The sequence below is a fragment of the Micromesistius poutassou genome (assembly GCF_964030765.1).
Source record: "Micromesistius poutassou genome assembly, chromosome: 5".
Lineage (NCBI taxonomy): Eukaryota > Metazoa > Chordata > Actinopteri > Gadiformes > Gadidae > Micromesistius > Micromesistius poutassou.
The window spans coordinates 15,216,680-15,233,013 of record NC_140275.1 but is presented as its reverse complement, the minus strand read 5'-3'; the positions used below and the strand labels follow the sequence as shown (position 1 = coordinate 15,233,013).

General features: G+C 40.1%; 2 protein-coding genes across 2 annotated transcripts; both read right to left on the bottom strand.

Annotated features, from left to right (window-relative positions):
- Positions 1-1,586: 1,586 nt before the first annotated feature.
- commd10 (COMM domain containing 10) lies at positions 1,587-6,298 on the bottom strand. The gene is made up of 5 exons (XM_084467550.1): positions 5,971-6,298; positions 5,530-5,620; positions 5,235-5,345; positions 4,558-4,713; positions 1,587-1,938 (listed from the first exon to the last, which is right to left on the bottom strand). Exons 1-5 carry the CDS (start codon positions 5,997-5,999, stop codon positions 1,630-1,632), a joined length of 696 nt encoding a protein of 231 aa, XP_084323676.1. The 5' UTR covers positions 6,000-6,298; the 3' UTR covers positions 1,587-1,629.
- A 379-nt stretch (positions 6,299-6,677) lies between these two features.
- On the bottom strand, positions 6,678-15,157 carry ap3s1 (adaptor related protein complex 3 subunit sigma 1). The gene is made up of 6 exons (XM_084467549.1): positions 14,928-15,157; positions 13,231-13,322; positions 12,316-12,427; positions 12,129-12,200; positions 11,157-11,264; positions 6,678-7,497 (listed from the first exon to the last, which is right to left on the bottom strand). The coding sequence occupies exons 1-6, from the start codon at positions 14,994-14,996 to the stop codon at positions 7,369-7,371; spliced, it is 582 nt and encodes a 193-aa protein (XP_084323675.1). The 5' UTR covers positions 14,997-15,157; the 3' UTR covers positions 6,678-7,368.
- Positions 15,158-16,334: the final 1,177 nt, after the last annotated feature.

Sequence of the window (16,334 nt, the reverse complement as noted above, 5' to 3'; positions counted from 1 at the left end):
AATGTTTTGACATTACACTGTCTGTAGTGTATTTGTTGTCGTTTTTTGCAGGAAGAAAACTTATAAGAAACTAATGAAGGATCTCAGATGAAATTTTAAAAGAAAGCCCTGCGCACGGAAGGTCTTTGAACAACAATGTTCACACCGCGGAATATATCATTTTCATTCCGCGTCTCTCCTCTGGTGAACGTTTGGCGAGGCAACAGTGCCCCCTGATGTTCACCAGTAGTAATGCAAATCGTTGTGATTTTTGTTAAATCGATGGTACTCGTATATTAACGCTGCTCCTTTTTGTACAATTAACTAGTCCCCCTGACTGTCTCCACCCACCACGGGATATTTTGTAAGTAGATTTAAATAAATTACATGCCTGGGGAGAACATGGTGAAAAACAGGCACACATTTTATCATAATCTCCTTGCTGTCACAGGCTAGAATATGCACAAATCTCTGGTTTAAGTACACGGGAATCAGAAAACGATCAGCCCTGTTCATATTCAACTGTCTGAGATGCATTCACACTTATGATTAGATGTACTCAGTTTAATACACCAAATACTGGCTAAACCTTTGAAAGTGAACCACGCATTTGGAACTAAGGCATGGTCCTTAAGTGTTGAAAGTGTTCGAAAGGTACAAGGAGGAAAGAAACTCATTGCTTATTGTCTTTAAACTCAAACATAGTGTGGATGTTATTCAAACCCTATTATGTTGCTCAATATGTACGTCAAGAGAGCAGCTGATTTAAAAAGCCTGGCTTTCAAAAAAGAAAAAAAATCTTTCTGGTTAATCCAAATCCCGCGGCTGGTGCAGTTAAATGAAGCCAGCAGGCCCACAAGGACCAGACTATTGATGTGCAACCACGACCCCATTAGCCAATAGGAAGGCAGAGAAACCCGGGGAAACAGAACTGTCACTAGAGTAGTGCTTTGCTACAACGGCAAATCAACAGTAGCATCCAAAATTAAATGGTGTAAATTGCTACCATTTGATATTTTATGTTGTGTTAATTGTTCATTAATATGGAAAAATATAGTGACACTGGCAGGAGCAGCATAAAAGAAAAGCTATGCTATATTTTATGCTATATAATATACATGCTATATTTACCATACCATATTCAAATATTAAAACAACAGCACAATATTGTGGCTTAACGAAGGTCTTTGTGATTCAGTCTTACAGAAAAAGCAAATGTATGCCTAATGGAGAAAAAGTCATTATAGGATAACGTGGAAGGCTGTAGAAGGAGGGAAGAGGCCCGGGAGACCCGGGATAACAAGCTTCCGGGGATCTCTCCATGCTCCCGACCCTGACGCATGGCCACTCTCCAGACACACCAGCGGGGATTAGCATGCTCAGCACCCGGCAGGGCCAGATGGGTAAATGGATGGATGGATGGATGGCTGGGTGGATGGAGGGAGGGAGGGGAAGATGGATGGATGGATGGGTAGATGGATGAACGGTTGGATGGATAGATGATAGATGCATGGACGGATATATCCATGCATTGATGGATGAAGGGGTTTCCTCAGGGTGATGTCACCGTGACTATGACTTTGCAATAGTCTGTATACAAATCTATGGTGAATGACAATGGCCTAGGTTTTTGCATGTATCTGTATGTATTTATTTATTTGTATTTAAAAGGAGGCAGGTGCAAAATATGAATGGGTATTTGTGTGCAGTATCTATGTATGCGCGGGCGTGTGTGTGTGTGTGTGTGTGTGTGTGTGTGTGTGTGTGTGTGTGTGTGTGTGTGTGTGTGTGTGTGTGTGTGTGTGTGTGTGTGTGTGTGTGTGTGTGTGTGTGTGTGTGTGTGTGTACCTCTGAGTCCTCTGCACGGAGGCCCAGCTGCAGCACAGCACTGGGGTCCTTCAGTTTGGCTTGGCTGGACTGAGCCATCTGCAGGTTCAACTGCCAGCCGACGTGTTCCAGCTGCAGCACATCACACACAAACACACACACACACACACACAGTCATTTATTTCAATTAGAGAAGGTGACCCCCTTCTGCGTTCAAAATAATGAGACTAAAAACACTATCAGGCTGGTGCACATCATTCTGAAATAGGGCCACTCACTAATTGCGTTTTTATTAATTTTTTATATTAATATATAATTAATATACTAAGGGGTGGCAAGGTAGGATGAAAGAAAGTCTGCATAAAATACTCCTCACACAAACGCACATACACACGCAACCACGCAAACACCACACATGGACACACAAGCCTGTAACAGGGGTAAGTAGAACCCCAGATAATGTGTGAGTCGATGGTCTCCACAGATTCAGTCTTGTCAAGCTAAGCAAAGTGTGGGCCTGTTTGTTGGTTCAGCCTGCTCCCGTGAGTATTAAGACATCCAATAGACTCCAGCCAGTACTGTGATCTCAGCGGTAGACCACCTCTTCCCCCCTCTAGCGAGTGGGCTCTCTGTGTGGACTGCAAGTCAGTTCTCCTTTAGAGGGGAGAGCAAGTTCCACCTTGACATCGTCTGCCAGCCGGCCAATTAGATAATGAGCTGCAGCAGCCTCTCGCAATGGCTGGGAAGGTGAGTGCTGGCCCAGCCCGTGGTTGTCTTACAATGGCTGTGTAGAGGGCCATATATCCAGGTAAGCTAGATTATCATTATGTCCAAATTCACTGAAATGATACATTATCTGTACCACATACAAAAAACAGAGGAAATTCAGTTCAGCTATCATGACGTTTTGTGCACCGAATTAAATTACACCTGTTTAGAGAGAACAATGTGTTCCTGCTTAAATTGAAAATGTGTCTCAAACGGTTTGCCGAGATTTACATAACTAACAATGTATTCAATCTCTGTCAGGGGTTTCTTCCTGAGTGGTACGGATTTCCATGACTCTCAATCGACTTTAAAAGGCTTGCATATTAAATGTCACTCAGCGAGGATGAGTTTGTAAATGGAATTAACATTCAAATTTACGCATCGCTAAAAATGTATGGGCAGTTTGTTTCTTAGAGGTTGAAATTTCATTGGATGCTTGCGTTGTCCAAAAGCCTTGCAGTGTGTCCTCTGTCCTCCCTCCTCCCAACACCCCCCCCCCCCCCCACACACACACACACACACACACACACACACACACACACACACACACACACACACACACACACACACACACACACACACACACACACACACACACACACACACACACACACACACACACAGATGAATTGTCTGTGACTGGCCAAGCTGGCTGATGTTCTGAGATATAGCTCATCAGTCAGTTGTTGCAGGGTGATACATGAGCAGTGGAGAAGAGAGGTGGCTAAGTGTTTTACGATGCAGAGTGGAGCAATAATAGTAAACCATGTGTGAATGATAGACTCTAGACCCCAGACTCAGCATTTTAAGTCAAGTGTGTGTAGGAGTTGATGTTTCCTCTGTGGAATCTGATGCACTAAAAAACAATTGCACATGATATCCATGTTTGCACACATGTTTGTGTGAAAATGCATTTTAATCCATAAAGTATGGAATAGGTCTGAAAATATGGTACACTGCGGTTATTTCAAAGCTTTGGAAACAATGGCAAAAGGGAAAAGCAAAACTAATGGATTGCGAGGACAGAAAAGGATCATAAGAAATAAGAAATGTCAGTTAGGTAAGAGCAAGTTCAAAGGAAAGGCAAAACGGCATATAATTAAGGGCAACTATTAGCCCTATTTAAAACAAAGACAACAGATTGCTCCCTGCTCTGATAAGGACCTGAGATCCAGTTTTGAGAAATTGAAACATAAAAAACAAGCAACCAAGCAGCGCCCTATTGTCCCTTTGATGTTCTTCAATACACAAGCATTGAAGAAGACACATGTTATGTCGGAAAACATTGTTTTGCATTCTGCATCTACTCTGGGCAGCCAAAGCCCTGGTAGATCGGTGACCCCCTCGCTGTCCTGCTGTTAGAACAAAGAGCAGCACCAGCTGTATTCAGGGACGACAGGAGAGACTACTACGCACAAGTCCCTGGGGAGAAAACTCTCTGAAGATGTACGACGACAAGAGCAACGACATATCACCGAATGCAAATGGAGGGTTGTTATTTTTGTTGACTCATTATGCTGTTTTTGTCAACAAAGTGCCCTTTTTATGAGGTAGAATATTCAGGGAGAGAAGATGCAGTATAATAAGTGGAGGATGTTTGTTTGAACTATTACCACATGGGAGAGGGACGGGGGTACTGTTAAATACAACACTGGGATTGTTGGGCTTGACTCATATCTGCATAATGCATGCTCAGTGCCAGATCGGTGATAATGTCCCCTAGCTACCGGCTCTAGTTTCAAAATAATTAATGGGAGAACTACATTTGTAGGACACACACAGGCAGAAAAGATCATATGTATTTCACTGAATGCCGTCAGTAAACATTGAATCCACAAATGATGCAGATAGATCCAAAAACAGAAAAGGTGGCAAATCGAAATCCTTAATTCTAAACTACATTATTGCTCTCTGTTGTAATCTGACCAACCGCAGCTCAAACCAATCCAGCTCAACCTGGCCACTTTTTCTCCATTGAATCACCTTCTTTGGGGCGAAGACCGTCTGCCTGAGCTTATCCACTAGCTCTGGGCCAGCGGAGGCCCATGTCTGGGTGAACACCTCCGCCTTCTCTGGGCTCACGTGGACCGCCTCCAGCTGCTGCTGTAGTGATGCCGGCTTCACGTTATGATACACCGCCTGAGAAGGAGACACCATGGGAGTAGAGAGCACATGAAAAGGATGGACTTACCTGATTATCCATGTATCCTTAAAGTAATAAACTCTATGTATTCATGTGTATACAGCTTACATTATCACATTACATTTATTATGTTTTATATATGTCCATGTATCGGAAGATATTTATTTATTTATTTATTTTAAGGTAGCTATGTCCAGAACTAGCATGTGCACAGTTGCACACCCATCTTAAAATACCATACTGTATATTTTTATGACATGACAAGATGTTGGCTTCTCTTCTGTACAATATTTTGATCTGCTGCAATCATTTTTATCTGCATTTAAACAGCAGACAGTCGATAGTTTCCCCTGCTTTCAACCCACCTCTATGGGAGCTGCAGGTGGCAACATTCCTGCTTGGACCTACCACGAGCCTTACACAGAACCAGTAGGACTTTTCACACAATGATAAACCCTGGTATTAGTTAAAACATGACAAAACCATAAGCAGGAAGACACAATGCCCCATATCATACCTGTTCCAGGATAAATGAGACTGTTTCGAGAACTAGCGTGAGAGCAGGTTTCTCCAAGGATAGCGCGGCTTGTAGCTTCAGTTCCTCGTCTTCACTAAGTATCCGCTCTCCCTGCGTTCAATAATAAAAAGGAAAGCAGCCGTTAGAATTGTTATAACAGCTGTACAGATGCCAATGTTAAAGTAAACATAAACAAACACTATTGAATAAATATATAAAGCAACACTTTTCAATAGCACCTCTACTAAACAGTTAAATAGCTGATATTTGAATGAATACAGTGCAGTAGGCTTACCTTCAGGTGAAGCTTCTGTATGATCCGAGAGATCAGCCTCGAGAATTTGTTCACGTCAATAGCATTGATGAAAGCCACTGCCTCTTTTATGCTGGATGGAATAAACAGCACTTTTACCCTCAGTAGATATGCATATTCCATAAAGATATTCTCAATAACTCTGAGGGACGAAATGTATTGGCATATCAGACTTTGAGTGGCAATAACAGACTCCAGAATATTCCTCAAGTATGACCATTCACGTACGACAGTTCCTCAAAACTAGCCCTTCTAGTTCTCAAAACAATGTATACAACGCCATGCAGAATATACTGTGTTCATGAAGCACTCAAAATACACATGTTGAGGGATTCTGTCTGAAGTCTCCCCTGCAATATTGCACTTAGTAACTGTTAGCTCACTTATTTATAGTAACCTATTTGACCGTAGACAGATACATACCTTTGTGTTTCTTTGACAATAGACGCCATGGTATTTTATTGTTATTAATAAAGCACCATCGATATACGTAATGTTTTTTGTTGCCACGATAAAAATGTCACTTCTCTCTTCCTGTTGTCACAAGTAAAGCACGTGATTGTCAAAACTGCGCAAAAATGCGCTCTCACGTAATATTCATTCAGAATCCGTAACAACTAAATCGTAATGTATCAGAAAAATAGTAAAATCGTAATAATAAACTCTTAGTAAGGAATAGATATAATCAAAAGGAACATTTGTGATCGCCGTTATGATACGTTGGGTCGCTGTTTGCGCAGTAAATGCGCATGGTAACGTCACTACAGCATTGACCATGGGCAAATCCTACTAATACGATATTTATTTTATTGTTTTCAAAATGTTCAGGAAAAAGTGATAGGTGATTATAGTTATTTCCGGGTATTAAATGCATGCCATTCATTATTCAACTGGGTACTAACTGATGGGTTATCATTTCTGGGCATAAATATATCCTACTCATCATGACATCTTAGATTTCGATATTCTAAGGAGCCAAATACTTACAAGACATTTCCTTATATGTCCTTCAATGAGTTTTGGTTTTATAAGAATTGAAAACCAACTGAGGCAAATTCATAATTGTTTTCCTTCAAATTAACTGACACAAAGACACACAAAAGATTGAATACCTTATTTACTTGCAAAAGTAAAGAAAAAAACGCCATGCATAGAATAAAATCTAAAGAAATATTTTCATAATTTTGCAAACTGATAAGACAATGAAAAGACATATCAGCATATTCAGTAATAATTACCATCATACATCATTATTATAATATAAGAATATTCTTTCACAGTTTGTTTTGATTTTACAAACCATTTTAACAATACTGTTTCACTTTGCCATTGAATTCAGTTACATACCGTGAACGATGAATGGAATGATTGCTATGTTCTGGCACAACCAATCCAACCAGATGGTCCCAAAACTCCAGAGAACACTTTCTACAAACCTTGATCTTCATAAAGGCAGAGATGTACAAGTGACCAAACAAAAATAAACATTTCAATAGATCTCCAGGTCTGAATCAGCTGATCGTTAAGGAGTGCCTGTGGGGGGTGGGGGGGGGGGCAGAGGAATGTACTACAGCTCAATAAATACTTCCATCTTCTCTCTCAAACCAACAAGCCACATAGAGGACATTCATTTTAAAACAGGACAACCCAAAAAAAACTAAAAAGGAAAAACATCATAGAGGATATCTGTTGCTTCACGCAGTACCTTCAATACTCATATATGTTGAATAAAAACTTTGTGACGTGAGGTTTTGGTAAACAAATTGCATCACAGTAAACACTGGTGGACGTCTGCGGGCCGGGGTGCCCATCTTGCTGCCACTATTTGAAGGAGGGTAAGTTTGGCACTTTTATGCTGATGTCTCCAATGTTGATGTTTCTGGGCATTTCGGGGAGATTCATGTTCTTTACGGCGGAGACGGCGCGAGCGGGCGCCCCTGCGATGCCGGCCTAGATTCACACAGAGAAAACAGACAGGCAGGATCACTAAGAAACACCTCGGAATCAGACATGATGTGCACGACTCCACATCACCATTAACACATGACAATCCAAACGCACGCACGCACACACACACATACACACACACACACACACACACACACACATATGATGCAATACGGAACATATAATACTAACAACGATAAACAACAGACAAAATGCAAAAAAGCACTGACAATTAAAAAAACTAAAAACAAACAGACATGTGCAAATGTACATTCAGATGTCGTACGTAGCCTCATATGCACATGCACTATTCGGTTCTTGGATGGTTTACATCACAAACCGGAAAACCACTATGAAGTCGACTGTGAGAGAGGATAAGTAGGTCATTCGTTGGGGATTGGTTCACTCAGCTGTATTTGACATGTATCAATAAGCATGGGCAGCATTGCGCGCAACTTGTGGCCCCTCAGGCTCTTGAAGACCGGTGAGGGTACAAAATGCAAAGAGAGAACTTTGGTAAAGCAGTACAGGAAATAAATGGAATTGGATATGAAGAAATGAAAATGAGGCTTTTAGATAGATATGCATAGAGATGTGTATAACAAGTGTGAACATAATAATGGATGTTATGAAGGTTATTTTACAGGTTAGTGTGCTTCACAAATGCGATGTAATGTCATAGTGAGGTTAAATGGTTTACTACAAAGGGAACTTAAAAAAGGAATATGTATATATATATATAGATACAGTGGAATTGCTTTTTATGGCTGCTTTAGTTGGCGTCTCGGGCGCCATTTCTAAAATATAAAACAGGTTAGGATATTGTTATAAAAAATATAATTAAGGAACACTTTAGTGCATGGTGTTAACTATTAATGGCATGAGGACACTGTAAGCCTAACAAGGGACAAGACTAAGGGATCTATTGTCATCTCTCCAAGACAGTGAATCTCAAAGCAATATTTCCAAAGTACAGCTAATGCAAACTGTTTTTTCTTTGAATTTTTAACAATTGGTTGAATTGTGTTAAATCGTTTAATATTTGGGCAAAATGTATTAAGAACATTTGAGAATCACTGCAGTTAGAGATCCCAGACTAGTCTAATCTTTAGTCAGCAGACCCACAAATGTCACTTTATCCTTAGAAATTCACCTTCAACCAGGTTAGTCTCTGAAACTCAGCTCTACTCTGAAATAGACAACACAAACCCTTAATGTCTGTATGCAAACTGATCTATACATGTCTGTGTGCTACATCTGCTGCCTGCAGGAGTAATGCAAGACAGAAAGAGGAGTGCAACGTAGATCGGGTGGAATGCTGAGCCAGAACTCGTCGTCCTGGGGGATATTTCCCACGTGTTAGGTTGCTTGGATACCTTTGGTTACAATACCCCGTAACTGGCCTGGTCACTGGTTCGAGAGGGCATCTACGGCTGTGTGAATAGTCAGATCACACCATGATAACAGATTCTAGTGAAACACTACTGCAGCTCTTTGGCTCTCTATGCAGAGGAAGGGTCCCATGATGGAACCATGAGACACACATACTGTACTGTACTATACTGCACTATACTATTATATACACACTCTGCTTTACTGTTTATGTGGTTCCTAACACAGTGACATCAATCGCTATGCAACCTTAACCCCTGGGTTGACTCTAGTATTTATAGGTTAAGGAATATAAGCTAGAATATAATTCTTGGAAATTCCATCTATATCTTTTTTTAATAAATGGTCAGGCCGTAGAAGAAGGTATACCCGAAAGCAAGGAGGAGTATAGTATAATCTATGCATAAAATATTGTTTGAACCTGAATGTACAGATTTAGAAATCTGAAATGCCAAAAGGCTTGGCTATTGATACAGAGATAATTCACCACTGAAGGCAGTGCTTGGTGACTGGATAACATTCTTCTCCCTGAATCTGTGTTTCACCAAACAACACCTTGCTAAAGTTACAACACATTCATTAAGAAAAACACCAAAACATTTCTGGGTCTGCCATTAAAGATGTCTATGTTAGCGGCATTAATTTGGGTATGTGGAAAGCCATATGGAAGGATTTGTGTAAGGGGGTAGGAAGGGGGTTAAATTTTAGTTGAGGTCGAAGTACTCAGTTGTAAATTTCTCAGTACCTGTGTCTACCTGTCCTGCCTGGTAGACTGAAAGATAAACGTCTGCAAAGAGAGAAAAGAATGGAAAGAACTGGATAGGTCAGGGAAAAGAGGAATGAGGAATGTTAGAAGCAGATCGAGGTCATCACAGTTCATTTCCACAGAAACAGTGACAGGACCTATCATAGGCCGCATCCGTAGTAAATAAAAAAAGGTGGTGATTAAAAGTTGTTGTTTTTTTTAACTATAACTCTGACCAAATATGTTTCCGATCATAGGTTCAAATAAAAAAGTGCACTCAATCTGTCTGTGCCAAACAGCAAGGACAGATCTTCGTTCCTGGCTTACTGTCATCTTAATGGACAGCGTCACTTTGAATCACCATCACTGTTTTTTGTTGTTTTTCACACACAGGCCTACGTAGGTCCAAGGGAAGAGACAGAAAAGTTCTGGTGTGTTTCAACAGGAGCCGACTCATTTTACACATCTGCCAAAAAAGGGAGACTCAGTTTGATCCAAAACAGATGATCCATTTCAGATGATTAGAAAAGCGTTACTTGTTAATTGAGAAACAGCACAAATCTATGCAAAGTTTAGTCTCAAGATGGCACCAGTTCAACTGATATGTGTAATTGATTAAGCGCTTTGTCAATGCACTTGCCAGAAACAAACCATTATTAAACCATGTTAAGCTCAGTCAGTTGTCTGATTATTCCTCACTTCCTGGCTTATTTATGGAAAATTGTATCTAACCTGAAATACAGTATGTGTTCAACTTGAAATGCATGCTAATGTTTAATGAAAAAGTATTAGTATGGTTATGCCTTAGGCATTATTAGATGCTAATGCTAATTCTTAATGCAACAGAGAATAGCACCTTTTAATAAACCAGCAGTATCAGTGTGTGGTGGAGTGAAGGAAGCTACTGCCGGAAGTTCAGGTAAAAGTATAGGCTTATGAGCCTCTTCTATGATCAGATGTGTTACAACAGAACAATGTGCTAGTTTGACTAGTATGGTCAGAATCAAAATTATATTGTAACCATATAGACTAAATTCATTTATAATAGATTAAATATTCTCCTTTTGGCTACAGCCTATAGCAAAAACCACAACCACACAATGTTATTCCTCAATTGTTACACTGCTTGCCAAAGTGGCATGGACATGATATTAAATATAGTGAATGACTGAGAGATTTGATGACCAATAGCAGTAGCAAAAAAGATGCACTGGGCGAATGGGCAACTGCAGCGGTAGTAATGACAAACCAATGGAACCATGGAACCGTTTGTGTTATAGTGATACGGAGGCGCCCTGCGCCCCGAGTCTTGTATCGAGTGGAGCCGGGTGTGACAGCGAGGGGCAGGAGAGAGCGCAAACAGACAAAGAGTAAGTCGGAGCATCCACGAGGGCAGGAGTAGCATGCAGGATGCAGCATACACACATGCCTGCAATATACCATGAAGGCAAAGAGAAGGTAAGGGGGGACGGGGGATGGGGGACGGGGGGGGGGCTGTTGTGCAAGGTGGAAAAAGGTTGCTTACCTCCGATTTCTCCATCTTGTTCTGGGCGTCCACCTGCATGATGATCTCGTTCATGTTGGTCTCCAGAACCATGCCACCCATCACCATCTCTGCCAGGATGTTGTGGACCTACCATAGGAGGGGGAGACGCCAAAATATGTATACAGTGTTCTGCTTTATTCTCACTGTGTACTATAATATGATTACAAAATCCCCCCAGGGTTGATGAAGTTCAATCTGATATAGAGTCTAATCTAATATAACAAATCCATTTAAAAAGCAGAGCCCAAGCCGGTATTGGCCGTTTCTGTCCTGTATCACCTATTACAGAGTCATCTTTTTTTGTTGTTTTTTGCTTGCTGCCTTAAATATTATTGCTTGTGAACTCTTTTGCTCCAGCCCACTCGGCTTTCAGCCTTCCACATTTGCTTGCTTTCTGCTTGTTTAAAAGGTTTATTACTTTCGGCCATGCCCTTAATAAGGCTTAGGTTTAGGGGATGTCATCAAATAAGGACATGTGAAGCCATTTGAGACTATAACTGAGATAAAGAGCTTTACAAATAAAATGTATGTGTAATCTGTGTACCCCCTTATACTGCAGGATACAGAGTTGTAAACATTGAAAATGTTTAATACAAATCTACAGCCCTCAATTCTGTAGGCAAGGCAAGGCATGTGATAGGTTTGTCCTAATATTCGATTACAATTGCCTGCTCCCTGGTGTAGTTTATGTTTTTAACTTTATACTGAGCATATTATACATGATCCTTATTTTAATAAGTTAATGAATTGTGTCATTATCAGAGCATAAAGACCATAGCGATTGTTGTTGATCATGTATTACAATGAGTGGAGTGTTCTACTTATGAATGGGTCATTCTGTTGAGCCATTTATCATTATTTGTGATGACATAAGTGTAGGTACTTTTAGGTACTATTATTGTACAACAATATTCAAGGAAAATATAAATAGCTGATTCTGCTTTTCCCTACCTTGTCTACATGGAAAATTAAATCCAGCTCACAGACGTTCTCAAAGCATTTGTCCAGAGTTTCCACAAACACCTGTAGAAAAATAGTGTTTCACCTCAGAGTATACATTTTTAAACGTGGTGCCACAGCAAACAATGGTAATCCATATTGTCATTTATTTTAGAAGATTCTTTATTCTGAATCTTACCTGGATTAAGTCTAAAATTCCCAGTTCACTCTCCGAGGAGTCCACACAAAACACAAAGTAAAGTGTGGCGTAGTGTCTGTAGATAAGTTTGTTTTCAGACCCGCCAATCAACCTGATTCACAAAGAATTGGATCAGAAAGTCAACAAAGAACATATGTATATTACACCTATGTAATATACATATGTTGATTTACACCTTTGTGTAATCAACATATATTATACAGCAATTCTTATTCTTGTTAAAATAAACTCCTAAACAATATAGATGTGAGATCATACAAGCATAATAAATCAGAATGTTTCTAAATTCCGTGTCATCACACTAATAGCAGCAAACAGAATATAATGAAGTAACTAGGACAAATAAGAGTGCAGGTATGGAGTATATTTAAGATGATATAGTAGTATGTGTTTGTGTATTCATGTCGCAAATACAATGATTGACCTTAGTCTTATCACATACTCCCCTCACAGAGGGCACTTTCTCAGACTTTAAATAGGGGGAACACACACACACACACACACACACACACACACACACACACACACACACACACACACACAGACACACACACACACAGGAAGGGTGTGGGACTAGTGCCCTTTTTTTTAACCCCTGTGTGTTTGATTCTTATGTGGGCTAAAGGTGAGATAACATTAGCCAACAAAGGCTCTGAGTCGGCAAAATAAATTGGAGGCTCTTTTGTGTAGGAACCTGCAAGTTGTCCCTTACTTGTTTGTGTATTAAATCCTATATTGGAATGGTATTAATTTTCTTTTGTTCATAGACATTTGAAAAATTTGTGCATACAAGACAATACAATCCAAAGCGCTTGTACACCGTGTTGCATGTGAGCCTGCATATAATGTGCGCTTAGGAGGTACAGAAAACACAAATAGAGCATCTCTACTCACATGCCTCCTTCCAGGAAGTTACAGACGTTCTCGTCCCGTTTGGACACCAGATGGAACGTTTCCCTAATGATCTGCTGCTCCGTGTCTTCGCTCTGTGGAATGATTTAGGAAATTAAAAGCGCATTACATGACACTCATCTCATTACTTTGCCTTGGTCAATAATGAAATAGGCCCAGGAAGTGGGTGGAGGAGCTAGGTGTCAGTTTCTCTCATTTCCAGCCTATATAAACAACTGTGCACTACAGACACTGTCACTCACTGCGTTTACATGACACTCAAGAAAATCAAATTATTGGGTTAGTCCAACTATGATTGGATTTTTAGGATGTATGTATACTGTTAAAGTTGGGGTTTCTCAGTAAAGTGTCCAACCATTCTGGACAGAAAGCTTTCTTACACCACAGGATTTAATGATCTAATGAAAGGCCACATTTATCAATCTAGAGAGGGGCATTTTACGGATGCTGACCATTAGCTCACATTTAAAATGTATCTGACTATCTTAGAAGCTATTATGAAAACTCAGCATGAATTATAATAGATTAAATTGGGTTCCACTTGGGTTCCAATTGAATAAAGCAAGACAAAAAAAGTATGTTAAGCTGTGTGCATCTGTAATTCTTTATCAATGATAGTGAAAGGTAAGAGAGAAATTCAACCCCCCTAGTCCATATTGATGTAGGCTACGGCAGGTTTGTAGACCTGATGATATACAGAACCACGGAAACTTTAGATGAAAATATGCTAATATGTTACTACATTTTTTTTAATTACTTTTCTAAACCATGTGTGTGAAACAAGAATACAATGGAGGAATACATAGCCTCCCTCCTATCCACCAATGTATGCCAGCAGATGTGGGCATGACTAAGTCTAATTCTAACACAACCTAATTGAAACTCTTAATATGCTTAATAGCTCTCTCACTGGACTGAAAAGGCAAATATATATGCACTCAGCAGTAATGGTGAAATATTGGCCCGCAGAGAGAGAGTCAATATAAAGCTGTCCCAGATGGTGACATCCATTATTGCTCTGAATTACATAAATATTTAATATAAAGGGGACAGTAAAAAAAACTGACTTGGCCAAACAGACAACCTTCAAATATGTAAATCCAATTACTGATATTAGCAAAAACTATTTCCAGATTGAGGTACATTACATGTGCAAGTTGGTAGAATGGTAGATTCTTGGTGAGGAACGCCTTCGAGCACGAGTCAATCACAAGGGCGTAATTACATCATGTGACGTAAACACCAGCTATATTCACTACATTTCGCCCCAATGCTCTGACAATGACAGTTCAGTTTACCATTTGTTAGGAGGCTGTGAAGCAAAAAAGGTCGACCACATTGTTCAGAAGAGTAAGGCCGGCGAGGAATCTGATAGTCTAGCCAGATGTTCAATTATTCACCGTCTAAAGACTGTAACGTTAGTTCAGTCACCTTATACACCAGGATCGATGACATTTTTGCAAAAACGCTCTGATCATCTTACAAACCATGACAAGATATATAAGTAATATATGTGATCAAATGCTAGTTTCTTAATACATGTTAAATGCATTGAATGAAACAAACAATATTACGCTATGTACAGCAAGTGTAACGTTAGCCTAATAATACAAAATATATTCAGGGTCATTGCATCTACAAGCTTTACATACATAAAGACGCTTGAGAATCATACTTACATAATGCTCGTAGAATTTAGAAAGCCTTGGTTTCCCATGGTTGTTGAATATTAGAATGGCTTTTATCATGATGCTGGTGGTGGAGTGAGACGGGGGAACAGAAAGGGGTCAGTCTATGAAAGACTGTTCGTCAACCCCCGTGAACCCAATTCTAGCTCGGGAGTGGATGCTAAATCCCTTTTGGATGTAAGAATTACTAGGCTAGCATTCAACAACACGCTACTCCTCCATCCTCTCTTTACGGAACTACTCCACGTCAAGGGGACTGCTTGCCCCGGTGAACTATGGGACGTTGAGTCCCTACTGGTTGGAAGGAAACTGCAACTTAACTCTAGTGCATCCATATGTGGGACGATGGGACACAATGGGACATTCATGCTTTGTGTGTATCCGCGGTTTGTCGCCTTGTAATGAATAGTTAAACATCGGCAAACTAATTTGAGGAATAATAAAATACATGAATTAAATGGTTTTCCACAACTGGTCTGTTTTCTGAGCAATGAATTACAGATGAATTACATTAAACACATGAGGCTATGGTTTTATATAAATAAAAGGTAAATTAGGTCTACTGTTTGGTCCATATTAATAGTTGACCTTCCTAGAATAATAGTGGGCACAATGTTTCGGACTATATTTGCCACAAGATGGCGCAAGAGTGCACAGTTGACGATGTGGCACTTTGCGATATTCTGGCCAGTCTCCGGAGTTCCACGCATGGTCACTAGGAGGGGCCATTCATCCTCTAAACGTTCACTTCGGTTTTCCCCCATGGTAATCCATCCGGCTCACCAAAAGCTTTTACGATTGTTGTTTTGCCGGTGATCTTAGGACACGATTTAGTTTGATATATATCAAACACTTAAAGATAACCAAAAACTGCATGTATTGACCTGCAGTTGGTCTGAATGGATGTTTTGTTAAAATCCCGTTCATAATTTAGCTACATTTGATCGATTTTTCCATATCGCATAGCTCTCCTTCCCTTTTAGTCTATTCAGTTTTTTTAATGCCATACAAATTGGCCTACTGGCAAATGAACTAACTTAAAATCAAAAAAAAATTTTTACATAACGTGGCTATCGGGCATAGTGCCAAACAGGCCAAAGTATTACGATTGACTATTATTAAGACAGTTGCTTATTTACTTTGCAATCAAAACATATGATTTTCTTGGTTCAATCCCTGTATACATTTGGTTTGGACACACACACACACACACACACACACACACACGTACACACACGTGAACACGCACGCACACACGCGCGCACACACACACAAACACACACACACACACACACACACACACACACACACACACACACACACACACACACGCACACAGCATATAATTATGTTGTTTGTGTTTTTACTTGGCAGTTTATGTAAATTATATGCCCTGCC